We start from the raw sequence: 20,414 nt of genomic DNA on the forward strand, positions 1-20,414 counted from the left end.
GGAAGCCATTAAGGGTGCTTCAGAATCAATGAGCTGTAAATGGCTCTGTTTACTTGCAAACCTTCCTGTGTATGTGTGGGCCAGCCCAGGAAGAATGGAGGCTGGGGTCTCACAGGACGTGACCCTGTCCCATGATACTGGAATCCATCTTAAATCTGGTACTTTTCCATTTAGAAGGAGAGGTGGGGACCCAGAGAGACAAAAGATTCCTGCCTTGTGCCAAAGCTATAAAAGGGGGTGGAGCAGGACAAAGAGTCAGCCAGTCATGAGAAAGCCCCTGCTTACCACCTGAGATGTCTGCTGGAACTAACAAGGACTGTACCAGGGAAAAGGATTGGGCCCAGACTAGGAAGGAGTTCAGTCTGTGAAAGAAGTTTACTGAAACATCTCTGAGGGTGAGATATTACTTGTAATCAGATTCTTAATGTATTAGGCTTAGACTTGTGTATTTTTGCTTTATTTTGCCTGGTGACTTACTTTGTTCTGTCTGTTATTACTTGAAACCACTTAAATCCTACTTTTTCATACATAATAAAATCATTTGTGTTGTTTATTAATAAACCCAGAGTAAGTGATTAATACCTGGGGGAGCAAACAGCTGCGCATATCTCTCTATTAATGTTATAGAGGGCGGACAATTTATGAGTTTACCCTATATAAGCTTTATACAGAGTAAAACTGATTTTATTTGGGGTTTGGATCTCATTGGGAACTCAGTGTGTGGGTGCTGGAGAGGTAACCTGTTGAGCTGTTTTTGGTTAAAGTCTGTAGCTTTGGGGGCGTGGCCCAGACCCTGAGTCTGTGTTGCAGCAGGCTAGTGTGTCTGGCTTAACAAGGCAGGGTTCTGGAGTCCCAAGCTGGCAGAGAAAACGGGCTCAGAGGTGATTTCAGCACATCAGGTGACAGTCTCAAGGGGGTCTCTGTGACCTAATCCGTCACAGTGTTGCACACCCCTCTTCCCTCTCTGACCAAGAGCTAGGAGAGAGAGATTACAAAGGACTAGATACCATTTGTTGATAGGGCCCATTTCCATAGACTCTGTATTCACACTCAATGGAGGACATAAAAATAGATGTCTGTGATTCTTGTATTTTGTAATTTGGTCTCTGCCTTCCCCAGTTCCCAAGGATAACCCAAGGCTCATGGGCGGCGAGTATCATAGTCTAGGGGAGGCTAAGCCTCCCCTAACCCAGGCTGTGGCCCTGCCCACACTGCACCCCGAGGCCCCACCCTCCCTCCTCCTCCTCTCCCCTGAAGCTGGCGGGGGGTCAGGCTGGCACCCAGGAGCTGGGGCAGCCTGGGATGGCTGGGGCGGGTGGCCTGGGGTGGCTGGGGTGGGCAGGTCGGGGCTCCTCTGGCTGCAGGGGAGGGGCTTCAGCAGAAGGGGGCAGGGCTGGGGGCTAGTCTCCCCAAGGGGGGGCTTTACCCACCCCCCATGCCAAGGCTGGACATTACCATGAGCTACTGAGGGCTGGTCATTTTCTGTCTGGCTATTTAAAAACATTCTCTTGCAGAAAACAGTACCCCTCATATGCTAGCACGCTTTATCTTCTTTTTTAGCTTGCAGAACTTTTAGGTCCCAAATGTTGTTTCCCTCCCACAACACCCAAATAGAGCAAAGAACCAGCAGTTACTAATTAAACAATTTCACGGAGCAAAACCTATAACTCAGAACAGAAAATCAGAGATGTGTTTATAGGATCCTTTCATGGCCACATAGGTGATAGTACGTTGAATCAGGTTGGGTCTTCATTCTAAACGGTTGAAATAGTGTGAAATTAAACAACCTGAAGAGTGGTATATTGCACATGATACCACTACTTTACCTTTTAGTTCAAGGGTCTGAATGCACTTTGCAGGCATTATTGAATTAAGCCTCCCAAAACCTTGGGTGGTAGGTATTTTTACAGATGGGGAGAGCCAGCCCCCATCAGAAGTGACAGTGGGGCTGAACCCTATAAAAGGAACTTTTTTCCCAATTGTTTGTGTTATATGGGTGTTGACAAGAAAACACTCAGAATAAAAGTCACTTGCCTTCCCAATTAATCAGGTTTAATTTCCTTGGTACTGGTGATATCAAGATGCTACCAGTTTTTCAGCCTGCCATAGAGAAAGGAGCTTTAAATTGTTCCTGTAAATTAATTTTCATGGATTTTGAAAAGCATTTTCATGCATTTCAGATCCACAAATATACATGTCCAGTGAACTCCTTGAAATATATATGCTGCAGAACTTTGAAAGCGAGACTTTGGAAAAGAGTCAAAGAAGAAGGATACCTCAATTTCCCACCTATGAATATTCACTAGTCAGCCATCCAGACATCGTATCAGAGGGCCCAGTCCAACCCCAACTAGAAAGTAATGACTGATGACTAATGTAACTCATGCTGTGACCATATGTTGACCACTGATTGCTTCCTGATAGCAGAGTGAGATTAGAGGTTTAAAAGAAGAAGTCAGTGGAGGACTGAGTGATCAGTTCACAATCATGTTTCAGAGTAACAGCCGTGTTAGTCTGTATTCGCAAAAAGAAAAGGAGTACTTGTGGCACCTTAGAGACTAACCAATTTATTTGAGCATAAGCTTTCGTGAGCTACAGCTCACTTCATCGGATGCATACTGTAGAAAGTGTAGAAGATCTTTTTATATACACACAAAACATGAAAAAATACCTCCTCCCACCCCACTCTCCTGCTGCTAATAGCTTATCTAAAGTGATCACTCTCCATACAATGTGTATGATAATCAAGTTGGGCCACTTCCAGCACAAATCCTGGAAGCATGGAAGGTTTCCTTGTGGGGGGCAGTGTGTGTATGTTTGCGGGGGGGGGGGGCACAGAGGAAACCGTCCATTTTTGCTTAAATATAGACTCAGCTATCAGTGATTTTTTGATGAAACGTAGCCCTGAAAGGATAACCCATCTGAGGAAGCATTATCTAGGCATCTGGAGACAACCTGGGCATCCTTAGGTTTATTATCTCCTATCAGGGTTGAGGGAGAAGAGGAAAAAGAAGAGACTTGCAGAAGTCTTAATAAAAGTCCTGACACGGTGATGAAGCTTGGAATGGTGCAGCCGGTTATCCACAGATGATGATGACACTGACAAGGAGTGGAATATCCCAGGTTAGCATTGGGAGTGCAGAGCAGCACAGCAGTTCCCATCAAACTAGGAAGTATACCAGTGGGCACGGAAAAGCAAGGTGCGCTCAGAAATGCATATGATGCAGAAGCCTCTGCTGTAACGTTATCAGCAGGACAGGAATTGTACCCTCTTTCCTGTATGGAAAGTGCCCACCATTGCAGGCACTATCATAAACTATACAAAGAGACAGTTCAACTTAATTGCACAGAGCTCTCAATCTGGCACTAATGAGAAAGTTACTTGGACCTTGATGCTGGAAGGTGCTCAGTGCCCCAGTATCCAAAGATGAGAATAGGAGCTGTGAGGATGCTCAGAACCTTGCAGGACAGAGCTCATAATATGTATAGTTCAGTCCTTTGGGGGGCCATATTTCTTCTAACACTGTATCTGTTTTGTATTTGATAAAATACAGCCTTACTAGAGTCCTCCAAGCTCTTGCTGAATGTGAAGCGAGAAGAGACTGAAAAGCCAAGGGTCGTTTATATTCAGTAGTTAGCTAAACTGCTAAAAGCAACTGCTGGAAAGAAACTGATAAATCTATTTCAAAATAATCTTTTCTACGTAATGTATAATTAATCTATGGAACTCACAGCCACAGGATATTACTGTGGTGAATTGCTTAGTAACTTTCAAAAAAGGAGTAGACAGCTATACATAAGAATAGCATCTACAATTACATGAGTGACGGAAAGATGGCAAGGCCTATCAGTTTTCCTGGTTTGCTGCATTAGCTGATCACATGATGGGGTCAGTAATAATATCCATCCATGGTACAGCATTGCGCATTATGGAGGGTGGTGGGGAAATTATATCTTCTTCTGAAGCTTCCAGCCTGCACTGTGTCAGAGATAGGAGAGTGGACCTATTGGTGTCTTCCGGTGTGATAAATGTTATGTTTTCAAGAGAAATCGGTGAAAAATTGATATAGGCAATAGAGCTTCGGTGTTCAGTGTGAAACTGCAGCTGTGGATATCAGTATGTGAAACAAGCCTTCATTTTAGTGCCAACCATGAAAGCGAAAATCACGGCAGTTCTGATTGGCTCCAGCTCATTCTGAGCAGAAGATAGTCGTGGTAGCATCTATGCCCATCAGCAGAGGACAGTCTGCCACTCAGAGGGAACATGCTCTCTGTTTCCCACTTACCCCACAAAATGCTTATTGCAAACTAGATCTCACCTCTGTCTTTTCTTTCTTGTCTGATTTCCAAGGAGGGTTAGGAAGGCACCAGCTGCCTGGGTCTGGGGTGTGTCTACACTGCAAGTAGGATGCAAGCAAAGCAGCACAACTTGAAAACAGCCCTGCAATGAATCGTTTGGATGTTAACACTGCAGATTATGTGGGTTGAAACATTACTCTCTAAATACCATACAGAAGAATAGATTCTTAGCTGGTGTAAATCGGCATAACTCTGTCGTCTTCAGTGGAGCTACACCTATTTACACCAGTTGAGGATCCAGCCCAGAATCTGCATCATGTGGCTACATTTTATTTCAGTTAGACTTTAAATATCAGTGGCAAAAACAAGCTATTTGGCAAACAGAGAAGAATGTATTCCAGCTATTTCACAGCTCCCTTTTGAAAACATTGTTACTGTCTTGGCTCCACACATGTATTTAAATGGTAAGTATGTAAAAAGAAAACCTGCTGCATGAGCATTTTCCTTTTCCTCCCTCTGGAGTAGCCTGTTTTGCTTTACATCAAAAGTCAAACCACATGACTGAAATGGAACAGCGTCCTGGTCTGACAGCCCAGAAGAGGCTGTGATGCACAGCTCAGCCCATATCAGCCTTGTCAAATGGTGTCAGTAACATTTTTTTTTAAAATCCATCCTTTTCCTCTGGCCTAATTTCCCTTCTTAAGTGTTTCTAGTTGCTTTAATTGTTGAGCCATTGGATCACATCAAGGGGAGTACTTTGTAGCTTCTGGCATTTGTAATATTATTCCTTTAGGCATATACACAGCTTGAGCAGAGGAGTATGAGAAGCAATGGATTTATAGTCCCAGGTCCTTGGCCATGGTAAAGGAATACACTGGACAGCTTGTGCCAGTGGGTGGTGTTTGAAGCCAATCTTGGGTTGGCTATGTGCCAGGCTAGTGCCCCAAAGCCATCCAAGAGGCCATTATTGTAGCTGGAGTACAAGGCAGCCCTGGCTGTGCTCCCTATGCCAGCTGCAGGGATGGGGCTGGAAGAGGACACAGTGCAGGGGAGAACCTGCGACCAAGCTTGTCATGTGTGCGCTCAGGTGATTTCAGTCTACGTTGCTTTGGCTAGGAGCGAGCTGGCAAAGAAAGGAACAATAGCTGCAAGCCCCAGTACTGGCAGGAAAAGGGGGTCGATTTAAGACTAAAACAGGCTATTAAAAGACTAAAACAAAAACAACACAACTTGTATGTTTACGGCAATGAGCAGGAAAATGTATTATGCATTATAATCCTAGATACTGATAAAAACAAAAATACTAATGAAACTAAATGTACACTTGCCCTGCTCAATCCTGGAAGAGCAGCAGCGGCTCCTGGCACGTGGGGCTGGCTCCAGCTCCCTGCTCCAGGGATTGCAACCCAGTGCAGAGGGTCAAAGAGTCACTCATGTTTGGCCTGTCCACCCCTCCATTGTGAAAAGGGCCATTGGACCAAATTTCAATGAATGGTGCTGCGACCCAGTGTGTGGGGCTGCAGTGCCACTCCACTTTGGCCCTCAAGGGGGCACTGTGATCTGGCCCGCCAGGTCACAATGCCACTTGGCTTGGGAGCCTTCTCAAATGGGTGGGGGGTGAGGGTGGGCAGGACAAACTACCCTGTCAATGGTATGTGCTGTACGTAATGTGCATACAGATGCAGGCAATCTGTCTATGCCAATGTGGATTTGAAAACATTTCACCTTGACTTTGAAGGGCCAAATTTTGGCTCCTCCTATGTGTGTGTCATCCTACTGGAATCTGTGGGACTGCTTACATATGGGAGGTGAGCATGATTTGAAACACAGTGGCTTCTACTTCCCAGATTGCCATATGGTAGCCCTGTCATTTTCTATACTTCAATTATTTGTATTACAGCAGCATCTCAGAGGCCCACTTGGGGCTCTGGGCCCCATTGAGCCAGGTATTGTACAGACACAACTATCCCTGCACTGAAGAGCTCACCATGTAAATAGCCAAGGCTAGCAAAGGATGGTAGAGGAAATACCAATCAGGTGACATGCTCAAGGTCATGCAGTAAGTCAGTGGCTGAGCTGGGAATAGAACCTCTGTCTCATGACTCACAGTTTAGTGATCTAGCCATAAACCCCACTGCCTTGCCTCACTTCCACCTGCTACCCACTGAGTCAGTGTTGAAACTTGAGAAGTCGCTACAGTGACACACTGGAGACTTGCAGGCCTGTCACCACAACTCTGTCTCCTCTGACTGGACTGGAAAGCAAACACCAGCTTTCTTCAAGTCTCTATCCCCAGCACCTGCTTTCTTCAGAAGAGACCGTTGACAACACCTTTGCACCGAAGAAGGCAATTGGAGACAAAGATTTTCCTTTCAGACTCACAGACCCAGCTGCAAGATCTTGGAAACAAAACAGGTTTCTTATGCATTTCCCCTGGTGCTAAGGCACAGTAAAATGTGCTCTCCTCAGGGTGGTCTTGCGCTCAACTAGGGTGTTGGATTTCCTTCCCAAGCATACATGGCTGTGATTCAGATGCTGAGCAATTTGTGACACTCTTCCCCTGGGAAGGAAGAATTCTGTTTGTATGCAAAGGGAAGTTTCTCCTTGTTTGGATTTTCCTTTTGCCAACCTATCTCCCAAACCAGAAAGCAGCGTGAATTTCACTGCACCCCTATGCTGGGGTCAACCCCTGGGCGTTGCTCATGGTAGCATCCTCCAATGACAAAATGTCTTAGGATTGTTCTGCCATGGTGACCAAAAGATAAAACTGTATCTATGGATCTTGTGCTCAGACCCATTGCAGGAAACCAGCCCCCACTGGAAAGGAGGAAAACAAAGGTGAGCACCAGCCAAACCACTGAATCACGATGTCTCGCAGGGAGCTGACTTAAGACCAATAGTTTTAATAGCACGGCTGCTTAAAGGGGACAGGAATTCCACCTTGGGCCTGAGTTTTCAGAGGTATTGAGCACATGCAGTAGTTGTGGTGGCTGACAGCACCCCTGAAAATCAGGTCCCTAATGAGAGGGTGCCTTTGGATGCTGAAGTGGACCTTCTGTGTATCTAAGTCCCATGCTGAGTTGTCTGCTCTTTTAACACCTTCCAGTCTTTCCATAGCTGCTGGGAATTGTTTCAGCCGTCTGGTCCTGGCTCATACCACACCAGTGACACATGCAGAGAAATCAAACCAGGCATCTCCCCACTGCCCCGGGGCACTGGGTCAGCAGCAGTCACAGTCCCTATTCCAATGCAGCTAGTGCTCTTAATGGGGAATTCCTCCGTGGTCTAAAAGGCCATTCACTGAGGGCATCGTGATTCAGAGGAGCTTCCTGTAAAACTATGAGGATTGCAGCTACAATAGGGAACCTGGGATACAGGACTCCTGGATCTGTCCCTAGACTTATTGGGACCTTAGGTTGGTCATATGGTACCTTCTTTGCCCTTCCATTTTCTCAGGTGTAAATTGGGGCTAATACCTACGCAATGGAGCTGTGAGACCAGTGTCTGTCTGTAAAGTGCTTTGATAGCTTTGGATGAAAGACTCTATAGAAGTACAAAGCATTATGCTTGATTATAAGTATTACTTATTATTTGTGCCTTGAGCCCTCCACCAGAGGAGGGCTCCATTGTGCCAGGTGCTGCATAGACATACAATAAAAGACAGTCCCTGCCCCAAAGATCTTACTATCTCATCTGTCCTCACAACACCCCTGTGAGGTAGGACAGTGCTAATATATCCTCATTGGAGAGATGGGGAACTGAAGCCCGGGTAGATTGTGGCTTGCCCAACGTCACACAAGAAATCTGTGGCAATGCAGGGACTTGAACTTAGTCCTAGGCTGGCACCCCTAAACACAGGAATATGTGTCATTAATCATACAAGTGAATTCATTAGTATTCTTTGCAGCACATGGGCTCCCCCTATTAAAACATAACAAGCTAGCAGCCAGAGCCACGTAGACATACTAATAAATGGCAAGTATTTTATAAATGAACTGGGGCCTTTGTTTCTTTTCTAACAAAGTTATTGGGTTAGATTGCTCCAGTCTGGGCTTATTTTCATCTTTTTACTTGAAAATGAGATCCATTCCTTCCCCAACATTCTGTTAAACGGCATTGTTTTAGACAGCGCCATTGTCTATGGAATGGAATAAACACTGCTAAATATTTAACAGCACGTAAATATTTTAGAGAGACCCAGCCCAAGAAAGGTTAGGGATGGAGTTTAAACTCTGTGAGGCATAAAGAAGACAAAGGCTTGGGTCGCAGGAAGCTAAGGAAGAGTGCTGGAAAAGAAAGAGTCTATTGCAGGGGGGATTAGTTAAGAATTAGTCTTAATTCTTAGTAGGATGGTAGCCCCTAGATCCCCAGTGTGCTAGGTGCTGTACGAGCACAGTGACACTCAGTGCCTGTCCCGAACAGCCTTCTGTCTGTCTAGACAAGACAAAGGCTGGGAGGGGACAAAGCAGGTCAGTGGCAGGAGCAGAACCCAAGCATTTTGACTCCCTGCCTAGTACCCTGGGCACTAGACAATGTCGCCTCTCAAAGAGCCTCCCCCTCCTTGATCTTTGTGTGGTGGAGGGCCTCGGAGCATGGATTGCCCCCTTTCTGTATAGAAAGGAGACTGTCACCTGCAGGGCACTGTCCCTCTTTCCCCCCCAGCCCAAGCACAATGTGTTCCGTGGGCCTGGGGGCTTCCCAGGGAGGAGAGGTGGGCTGGGCCAGGCCAAGGTGAGTGTCAATCTCCCTCTTGTCCCTGTGGAGTTTACAAGGAACGGCTAATATGCCCTGGATCTATAGTGTCTTTTCCATGCAGCCCCCTCTGCAACAGGGGTTCCTCTTTAGTGGGAATCCCAGGGTAGGTGTGGCCAGGTGGAGTCCCTGCAAGGGTGGCACTAATGGAACCGCTAGGGACCAGAGCTGCCATAGCGACTCTATGAGGATGGTGCTGGCCTCCCACTGACCCCTGGGATCTCTGCAGACTCCAGAAAATTGGAGGGCCTGGGGGTGATGGTCTGTACCGTGACAGAGCGCACAATCCACATCCCTGCCTTGTGGAACTTGTGAGGGAATCTCCACAAGAGATGTTTGCAAAAACTTCCTCCCCTGGCTCCCCTCCCATGCATTTTACCACAGGGAGGGGTGATCCAACGCCATCATTTCCTATGACCAAATAAGGCTTTTTAGTTATTATTGGCCTGAGTCTGCTTGCACTTACACACGCACAAGTCAGGCTAACTCCACCGACATCCAGAGCGTGATGCCAGTGGGAGTGAGACGAGAACTAGGCCCACTGGTTTAAATGGCCACACAGTGCACAGCTTTATATACCGAACGCTGCGTATTCTAACTGCGCCTGCACCATGGATGTGCCTGCCACTTTGAAATGCAGACAAAGATGGTCCTCCTTGCCCCAAAGCGTTTACAGAAACACTATTCTCCTCTATTGTTCGGGGAAGTATTAGAAACCAGTTACTTCCCAGCCAGAAGAGGCTAAATCTTTCAGTGAAAAAAGAGGAAGGAAGGATGCTTCCATGCAGTCACGCCAGACTTATCCAGGCTAAAGAAGAGATGCTTGGACAACTTCCCCACATTTGTTGGCTACTCTAGACAAAAATGTGATGCATTAACTAGGATTAGAAGCATATGTAGGGTGATTTGTGCTCACATGCACAGGGTTGAACTGATTTTCACATGTGGGGGTCAAGAAGGAAATGCCCCCACTCCCCTGGGGTTTCACCTTTCTCTGGAGCATTGAATTGGGATCAGGGGTTGGGTGTATCCCACACCAGCAATTTCCAGTATCAACAAGGGGCCATGGGAATTGCTGGAGCTCTGGTCCTTCCCATGTTTTCTCCATTGTTCTCTGTCCATAGTTTTCAGTGGTTTGGATTTCAGTGGCAGTTTCTCCAAAGCCCCACTAATGGTACACACAGAGCAGTGTAAGGAATGCATCTCCCCGGTTGTGGGCCTAAGTCTATGCTCTGTTACCCTACTTCAGTTCCACTGAACTGAACAGTATATAGCCTAGTATAAAACTGGGTGCAACAAGGTGGAGAATCAGGCCTATCTATCTGTGATGTACCCAGTAGCTGCTAGTGTCACATTACCATCTTGTGCTCTATCGACAGATTGAGATAATTCTGTATAAAGGATTCAGACATGAAATACAAGGGAAATTCAAGCCAGCCTGACAGAAGCTTTTAGGTCTTACATTCAGGGCCACCGTCAGGCATACGTGACTGTGTAGGGCACCGAAAATTTGGGGCACCACCAGGACTATAGGTGCCGACTTCTCATCTTGCTGAGGGGTGCTCGACCCCCCCACCCTGCTCCAGGCCCTGCCCTTACTCCTCCCCTGCCCCCAAGCCTCTTCCTGCCCCTGCTCCACCCCCGCCCCACCTCTTCCCCGCTTCCTCCCTGAAGCATGCCCTCTCCCCGCTCCTCTCCCTCCCTCCCGGAGTTTGAATGCTGCAAATCAGCTGTTTGCGGCATTCTGGAAGCACTGGGAGGGAGGAGGAGGAGTTGGTAAGCATAGGGCCGCCAGCGTGGGAGAGGCACAGGGGGAGGGGGCAGAGGGAGGGAGCTTGGTGACGGTGAGTGCTCTGCACTCACTAAATTTTCCCTGTGGGTGCTCCAGCCCTGGAGCCCCACACACGGAGTCCGTGCCTCTGACCGGGACAGCAGGGGGGGGTTGGCTCCCGCACACCCAGCATGTGCTGCAGTCTCCTTACTAGGCAGAAGGCAGGGGTCGTATTTACCGAGCTGAATGCACAGGCATAGGGACACCAGTATACCAGCACCAGTATTCATAGAGCAGAATGTGCCAGCATAGGGGCGCCAGTTTAATAATACTGTGTAGGGCCCCATAAATCCTAAATCCATAATGCTCACATTGCTGAGAAAAATCTCCTCTTTTAGGTTTCTGAGTGCCCTTCACAGGATGGGAATTTTGCTTGTGATCATGTACAGATACTATCACAATTGAAGTGAAAGCAGGAAAAGGGAAATGTTAACATCTTGTTCAGGACATGGGATTTCACAAGCTGTGTTCTGAGATCATTTGATTCAGCTGTTTTTGTAGTCCAGTCATCTCCACCACTAAGAAAACCCTATTTTTAAAACTCAAGAGATTAAAATAACAAAACAAAGAAACTCTCCATCTCCTTCCTGTTCGTTACTTTCAAAACTTAGTCTCTTTATCTTAGAAGCCTATTTACATAATGTAACAGATTTCAGTGGCTCCCCTTCGATGGGTTGCTTTGACTAATCAAAGCGCAGCCCGCTGGGATTTTTAATTGCTGGAATTTTCTTTGAACTGTGCTGCAATGGAGTTTTTACTTTGGGCAGTGGAGCGCTTTCTTATTTCTTCAGTAAAAATGTTTCAGATCGAATCATTTGGTCAGGAGATAGCTGGCATGTACTCACCATTAGTAGGTACACAGATGAATAGATATGGGCAGAAATTCACTTCACATTAGACAAAAAGAAAAAGAAGGGGGTTGGAGCTGTGATTCACAGCTGCCAATGTGAATGTGAACTAGAGGGCGCCATGTTCTGCTCACCAAATTGCCTGTGATGCCACAATCCCAATGGCTTATTTTGTAACTTATTTTGTCTGGAAAACAAATGTTCTTTAAATGGGGAGTAGGAGGGGGGGGCTGAGAGATTCATCTTGGATAAAAAAAATCTTTAAAGCACCTAAGTGACATAGGCTCTAGACTACCAGAATCTGGGACTGGATGACAGGGGATGGATCATTCCATAATTACTCTGTTCTGTTCATTCCCTCTGAAGCATCTGGCACTGGCCACTGTTGGAAGATAGGACTAAATGGACCAGTGGTCTGAGCTGGTATGGCTGTTCTTATGTTATTATGTAAGCTCCTAAGTGAAAAGCATTTCTCTCTTGCAAAAACAGGGTTGTATCAAATAGAATCTTACAATAACCCAGCATGCAGGAGATTAGAAAGGTTGTGTGCATATGGATGTCATAGATGTAATTAAAATCATGAGTTAGTAAAGTCTCACTGGGAAAATCTGTAGGAGAAAGTTCTGCAAGAAGGAAGGAAAATGCACCAGGTTCCCTTTGCAGGGTTCTCTCCAAATCATTCCGTCATGGATTTGTCCCATGCACAAGGAACAGGCGGGCCACACACAGATCCTGAAGTATAAGGAGAGACCTGGGCCTCCCACTGGCACTGGGCCTCCTTGCCCCCTGGCAGCTGGGCTCCATTGGACCCACACTACCAGGGGCATCTTCCATCAGTGGCTGCCTCTGGAACTCACCATGAATAAGGGCTTCCATAGCCCAGGGGAAAGTCAGGGAGATCAGAATAAAGCTGCATTAACGTTTATGTGCTTTCCCTGTGGATTTAGGAGTGGACAATATATGCACCCCAACCCATCACCCCCTAGCCCTGTAAAGGCCTTGCTCAGGATCCAGGGAATTCAGGAGGGGAGGTGCTGTGGAGGCAGCTGATCCTCCAACCTTTTATGATGAGTGGAACTGGAAAAAGAGGGTCGAGTTTCAGGAGGAGAAGCTGTGGAATGCAAGCTCAGGCCAGGTTGCTACTAAACAAACAGAGGCCTCTTACTCTACAGGTAATACTGCCTTCTAGGAATGCTCAATAAAGATCTCTTTCCTGCAACTCTGCCTGTTTGCTGTATCCCTTATGGCTAAAGAAAGACTGGGAGAGCTTCATGGAAATCTTGGTAGGGTTAGCTGGCTCCATGCTTTGATAAATTTCTTTTCAAGTGTCACATCCTAGATCATTTAACATTTCAATGGACTTTTCACCATCTGTGCAGTTTGTTTACATTTGTTTGTTTACATTTACAACTTCGCACTCTGCTGGAGATTTAAACTAGACTGGTGGGTTGGACTTTGGTTTCTCATCAGCTTCACTTCCTGGTTCTCCTGCCCTTAGCAGGCTGCTGATACATGGGGATCACCTATGATAGAGGGGAATGATTTAATGAAAAAGCAAACACACTCTTGTCAGCTGGAAGCTTGCCAATTTTTGCATTGTTTTGTTAATGGTGCTGCACAGATTATATTTTTGTTCTTGACGTTGGTTGTAGAGTTTGTCCTTTGGTGTCATTGCTTTGCCTTTTTAATGTAAAGGAGGTGACGGGGAACTGTGATATAGACAGATCCCCTTCGCAGCTGTTGGCTTTCTTGTCTGGGCACCTCAGGGTGTGGTCAATGGGCATATTTCTCATTGCAGCTGCCCCATCCTTTTGCATACAGAATTGCAATCAGCTGGGGATCAATTAGAAGTAGGCTTTGCCTCAGAAGTTCTGCTTCTGACAGTATTACATATACTATGCAGAGTTAGGCAAATGCCACACAATGTTTTGCTGAGTATTAACTTGAAATGAAAACTGAATTCAATTGAGTTCAATGGAACCACCCCATGCACGTGACTTAAGGCAAGCAGGTATATGGTTTTTAATGTTTAATGTTTGATGTCTTTTCCATTTGTTTTTAACTGAGGACTTTGTTCTGAGACTCACGCTCAATTGCATACTGTTGTGATTTTTGCATAGGGTCTGTTTTCATGTAGTAATGCCTGTTTTGGAATAAAAAGGAAACCTGATTTCACTTAAATTAAAAAGAATCACAAATATCTCTATTAATTTTAGATTTTATAAAACAAGCCCATCCCTTCCCCTTCCCCTGCTTATAAACAAAGCTGAAATTTGGATCCTAAGCAAAGTGGACAATGTTCCTTTAAATATACAAAAGGCAACTCAAACACTGTGACTCAGACTACATACACATTTCAGAGTACATATAACATTACAAACAATTCAAGGTGTGATTTCAGAGCTATTATGGTGTTATCAGAACCACTTCATATAGGTGGGTGCATAGCATTATACCTGCATCTATTATACACACATATATAAAGAAAATTAAACTTGGCTAGTGTTAAGAGCCTGACCCTGCAATTTACAAAGTGTGGCCAGAGCCCTGCTGAGGTCAGTGGGACTTGCCATGTTTATGGGGATCTGTCCCAGTGGAGGATGTTGTAAAATGCATGGTTGTGACAAAATCACAACCACCTGAAAATCTGCACCTAAGGAGGAAGCTTCACGTTAAACTCAAGTGACTGGTGAAGAAAGGACCCAGTCGACAATAGCACGCATCAAAAAAAGCCACCCTAGCCCTAATCCTCCAGGCAAACTCAGCTGGGCTTTGCCCTGAGTAGAAGACTACAGGATCCAGCTCCACAAGTGAAAGAATGAGTATCGGCCTTTACCTGGCATTTCCTCTCTCTGTTAGTTGTATTTTAAGCAGATATAATTTCTCTGATATTGAAGAGCAAGTGTTTCCTATCAGGTTTATGAGGGCCATTTCTTTACCTGAGAGAGGAAGACGGTCTCTTGAATACACATTTAGTTAGTTGTTTGGAACACGTTATTTACAGGAAGCAGCACTGTTCTGCTCTCTGTTGAGGACAGAGTCAAAGGAGCCATAGAAACTAAGAGCCAAATCCTGCTTGCCTAGCTCACATGATCACTCCCACTGACTTAGTGGGGCAGCTTCCATGAGTAAGGTGACCAGGATGTGGCCTTAAAAACCCAGTTCTGTAACCCTTGCTCACAAAAGCAGTCCTTACTTGCTATGAGAGTTCTCAGCCCTTACTCATGCCAGTAATCCTACTGGGGTAAGTATGGGCCGACGGTTAAGTAAGGGTTGCAGAACTGGGTCCAAATTTATAATGTATTCATAGATTTTTAAGGCCAGAAAAGACCTATCTGACCATGTGGTCTAACCTCCCACATGACACAGACCAAAGAGCCTCCCCCAATAACTTTTGCACCAAGCCCATAACTTCTGATTGAGCGACAGCATATATTTTAGAAAGTTACCCAGTCTTGATTTAAGTGAAGGAAAATCCATCACATCCCTAGATAAGTTGTTCCAATGGTTAATTCCCCTCACTTTAAAATGTGAGCATTATTTCTAGCCTGAATTTGTCAAACTTCAGTTTCCAACCATTGGATCTCATTCTACCATTTTCTGCTAAAGAGCCCTTTATTAGCAGCAATCTCTTCCCTGTGTGGGTATTCATTGATATAATGAATCTCTTAACTTTCTCTTGGATGAACAAGTTTATTTAGTCTCTTGCTAGAAGGCACATTTTCTACACCTCATATCATTCTTGTAGCTCTTTTCTGAACCCTTCCCAATTTTTCAACATCCTTTTTGAAGTCTGGACACCAGCTGTGGACACAGTATTCCAGTAATAGTTTCAATAATCCCAGGTACATAAGGTATACTACCTCTCTACTATTATTTGATAGTCCCCCCGCTTACACATCTAAGGATCACATGTGCTCTCTTAGCTACAGCATTGCACTGGGAGCCCATGTCCAATTGGTTATCCACCATGATCCCTAAGTGCTTTTCAGAGATGCTGTTTTCCAGGATACAGTCCCCCATCTTATAAATATGACTTACATTCTTCATTCCTAGGTGTTTGACCTTCCATTTTGCTGTGCTAAAACATATGTTGTTCAAATGAGCCCACTTTACCATAACTGACCTGGTCCCATCACTAATGACACAAAAATTGGCGGAGTAGTAATCTGCAAATTGTACCAGCAATTATTTTATATTTTCTTCCAGGTTATTGATAAAGATGTGGAATAGCAATCGGCCAAGAACAAATTCTTGTGGGACCCTGGTAGTAACATCCCCGCTGGATGACACTTTCCCATTTACAGTTGCTTTTTGTGATCAATCAGTTCAACAAATTTTAATCCATTTAATATGGGATGTATTGATATTTTTTTAAATGTTAGTTTTTTTCATCAGAATGTCATGCAGGACTAAATGCCATACAGAAGTCCAAGTACATTATGTCACCACAGTTACCTTTATTAACAAAACCTATCTCATCCAAATACCAAAACAAGTTTGACAAGACCTATTTTCCATAAAACCATGTTGATTAGCGTTGGTTATGCTATCATCTTTTAATTCCTTGCTGACTGCATCCGATGTTATCCTATCTATTACTTTGCTCAGGACTGATGTTAGACTATAGTTTCCAGGGTCATCCTGTCTACCCTTTTAAAATATTGGTGCAACGTTTTCTTTTTTTCAGTCCTCTAGAACTTCCCCAGTGATGCAAGATTTGTTAAAAATCAGCTATAATAGTTCTGAGCGCTCCTCAGCAAATTCTAAAAGAATATTTTTGGGTGCAAGTTATCCACTCCTCCTGATTTAAAAATGTTTAACCTTAATAATTGCTGTTTAGCATCCTTCCTAATTACGGATGGAATAGAAAGTACTTCTTTATCATTGTAAGATATGAATATATCCTCAAGATTCTTTCTGAATACAGAACAGAAATATTGACTATTTCTGCCTTTTCTGGACCAGGATTGATAAATTTACCATCTTGATCTAGTTTCTGAGTTACGCCATTACTAGAATTTCATGTGTTCCTGATATATTTAAATAACTTCTTCTTGTTCTTTAATCATACTGGCCATAGATTTATTCACTGATGCTTTTAGCTTTCCTTATCAATCACCTGCATTTACTAACTGCCAATTTGTATTCATTACTATCAGCATCCACTTTTTCTATTTGTTATATAAATTTATTTATTTATTGTTGTTTTCATCTTTCGTTTATGACTGCAGCATTGTGAGGGTATTCATTTTTCACTTAATAAAACATTCTTAAACAATTTCCAATTATTCACATTTTTATGTTTAAATATTTCCTCCCACCAATTTTGCTCAAAATTGTTTTCAGCTTTGGGGAATTGGCCATTTAAAAGTACCAAGTATATTATTGGTGAGGACTATATTCTGTTTGCACGTAGTAAAGGAAATTAAATTGTGATCACTTGCATCTATGGAACAATCAGTTTTTAGTTTGGTTATCAATTCCTCTTTCCTCATCAGAATGAGGACTAATACTGAACAACTAAGTTAGTTGCATTATTTTGTGTATTAGAAAGTTATTGATAACTTTTAGAAACTCCAAGTATGTTTTACCAGCATTAGCATGAGACCCCTAGCATATATCCATCAGACTGAAATCCTCCATGATATTGCACTTTTTCTTTCCACACATTATTGATAGATGATTAAGGAGCTGCTCTTTCTGTTCCTTGGTCTGATTCGATGGTGTATAGCAGACCCGCCCCCTCTCCTCAGTACCCTGTCTTGTGATTTATCAGTTACTGTATTGATCCATAAGCATTTCAGGTGCTGTCCTTCTGAACTGTCAGTAATTCTAAAGAAGGTAACACACATTTTTGACGTACCATGCCATTCTCTCCCCTTCTGTCCATTCTTTGTTCTAAATTGTGAGTTTCCAGTGATTTTAACATTTCAGTCATCTGAATCATCCCACCAGGTTTCACTGATACAAATCAGATCAAATTCCTTTTAGAAATTAGTGTTTCTAATTCCTTCTGTTTGTCACCCAGGCTTCTAGCACTTAGTATTTTAGTTGGCTCTCTGTTTAGTACTCTGATCTCTCACACACAAGAGCTGGAGCTGACACCTTGGTCCAGTCTTACATTTTCCAGACAGATAGGAAATGAAAATGCCACAGAGACAGTACACTCAGTGCCTATGAGAGAGAATCCCCCAGAGAATAAGTGGCACGATGCACTGCAAAAGGCATTCTAGCCACATGCGAGGCCATGTTTGGTGTGTGTCTCTGGGTGTGGTGAATCAGGGGAAATTAAAATGGGAGACTCCAAGAGCATGAAAAGATGCACCAAGAACCTGCTAGAAAAATAATACTTAATGGTTCTCATTATGGTCTGTTGTGTAGGTACGAACTGAGCATTGGTTTCCACCCTTTCTCTGTATGGTAAAGTGGTATCAAACAGTTCTCAAAATACCTTTCTGCCCCGTACAGTGGCTTTGCTTTGAATTTCTTTACACATTATGTTAAATGTTGTTGTTTAAAATAAGACCCAATCCAGTTTTGTGGGTAGGTGGATCATTTCAAAGGGAACGTTGCTCAGTTTCTAATGTAAATCTGATGGTGGCAGGAAGGGGGGTACGAGTGTGCAGATCTCTCCAGACCCATATTTAAGAACTTCGGGGCAAATTAGAGTCTAGGAGAAGATTTTTGGACAATAGAGTTGTAGATAGAGCCCTGTGTAAATAAAGGAAGATCTAGTGGATTCTTACTCATCTCTAGCTGTATATATGCACACAACTTATACTGAATTAAAATAGGTTGTGAATAGTACCCACATCTATTAACCTGACTTCACTCATGTTTATCCCTTCGGGGAGACAAGGTGGGTGAGGTGATATCTTGTACTGGTGAGAGAGACAAGCTACTCTACTGGTGAGAGAGACAAGCTTCAGTGTTTTCACAGAGCTCTTCTTCGGGTCCTTTGGGGAATGTTATGGGCCCTTTCTCTAGAGCAGTAGCAGGAACTTGTTCAGTTTCATTAATCCTTCAATGAGATGTTTAGCTACAATGGTATGTAATCAGCCCTTAAAAACGCCAGGGCTTGCTAGCTAACATGACCTTGTCCCCTCACACTCCTGCCCGCACCAGCCTGAGTATGCTTCAATATATCACATATCAGGCTCTTACTAGCAGGAAGGAGATTTCAGCACCTGCCTGCGGACAGCGCCCAACCCTCAGCATTGATCTCTCACCTGCACCTGGCACATGCTCTCCTAGTGACACCAAACAATAGCCTCTGACAGCTCTTCTGACACCAGCCAGCAAGCAGCGAACCCACTCCTAGACCCGCAGCAGGGAAGCCCCCTTTCTTCCTGCTGCCAGCTGATCCCACACAGCCAGGGAAACCCACTCCCACCCTAGTGCCACCAGCTCCGAGCCAGGCAGGGCCCCTCTCCCTTCCTGCTGCCACCTGATCCCAGCCAGTCATATAACCCACCCAACCTCCATGGACACCAAAGCTCAAACAGCCGCCTCTCCTCCAGAGGCCCCTGTCCAGTCCAGCAAACACTCATCTACCTTTGAACACCCTCCCCCCCCGTCCACCCCACTCACCCCAAATCCTGCGCAGCCATGAAATCTTCATCCAATCTTCACCGAGCCCCTAAAGAATCAACCAATGCCACATCTCCTGCCCACTCCCACCCCCAGGAAGATCCCCCCCACGCACACACACATGCCAGATTGATCCCCCTGCCCATCCCACTAACAAAAGTTCCCTGTCCCCAAAGCCCCTGCAGCTCCCACCCTCAGCCTAAGCAGGCAGAGCCTGGCTGCCCCTGGCACTGATGGCCCCCTGACTGAGTAGATGCCTAACAACTAGCCATTGCACCTCCAGCCTGCCCTGGGCTCTCTCTCACCAGTGACCCCTGCCATGGTCCTAGCCCTGCCAAGCCAGCCACGCAGGGCAGTCCTGCTCGCTAAGTGCCCAAGTAGGGTGACCAGGTGTCTGGATATTAGGGGCATTGTCTTATATAGGCAACTATCCTCCCTGAAGATAAGTGTCCCCATTTTTCACCCTTGCTATCAGGCCACCCTAGCCCCGACCCCAGGGCTGGTGCAATCCAGCTTCCCTTCGCTCCGGGCATGTGGCCTCCCCGCAGAACAGGCCGGCTCCGACGCAGCCAGCATCCTCCCTGATGGCCCGGTGCCAGCAAATTCAATCGCACTGAAAAATCCAGGGGTGCGGAGCGGGCGGGGGGGACGGACTCACCGAACATCTGGATGTGCCCCTTGGTGATGGGGTTGAAGCTGCCGCAGGACAGCAGGATAACGTGGGTCTTGGTGGTTTCGGTCATGGTGCTGCTTTTCTGCCAGCTCGCTCCAGCCTCTTTTTGTGTCTCGGTGTGTCTGCAGAGGGAGGAGGGAGGCGAGGCGCAGCCGGCGCTGTGGGCTCCAAGGAGCTGAGCCAGACGCAAGCAGCATCTCTCCCCTCCTCCTTTAACGCTTTCAGTGCCACAGTGGGGCTGCTGGAGACACACACACTCCAGAGAGAGGCTGCTGGAGACACACACACCAGAGAAGGGCTGCTGGAGACAGACAGACAGACACCCACCCCCTAGAGAGGGGCTGCTGGTGCCTGGAGATATAGTCACTCACACCCAAAATTAGCTATGGCACCAGGATCTTTCTGGAGCCAGCCAAAT

The 20,414-nt window shown here is 45.4% G+C and overlaps 1 protein-coding gene across 1 annotated transcript in view; it reads right to left on the reverse strand.

The window, feature by feature from the left end:
- Positions 1–20,211, reverse strand: part of NMNAT2 (nicotinamide nucleotide adenylyltransferase 2) — a 73,790-nt gene extending 53,579 nt beyond the window's left edge. Inside the window, exon 1 of the mRNA XM_073356625.2 lies at positions 19,982–20,211. Coding sequence (XP_073212726.1) covers positions 19,982–20,066 — 85 coding nt within the window. The 5' untranslated portion in view covers positions 20,067–20,211. The remainder of the gene's footprint in view (positions 1–19,981) is intronic.
- Positions 20,212–20,414: the final 203 nt, after the last annotated feature.

Source organism: Lepidochelys kempii, chromosome 8, assembly GCF_965140285.1.
Source record: "Lepidochelys kempii isolate rLepKem1 chromosome 8, rLepKem1.hap1, whole genome shotgun sequence".
Lineage (NCBI taxonomy): Eukaryota > Metazoa > Chordata > Testudines > Cheloniidae > Lepidochelys > Lepidochelys kempii.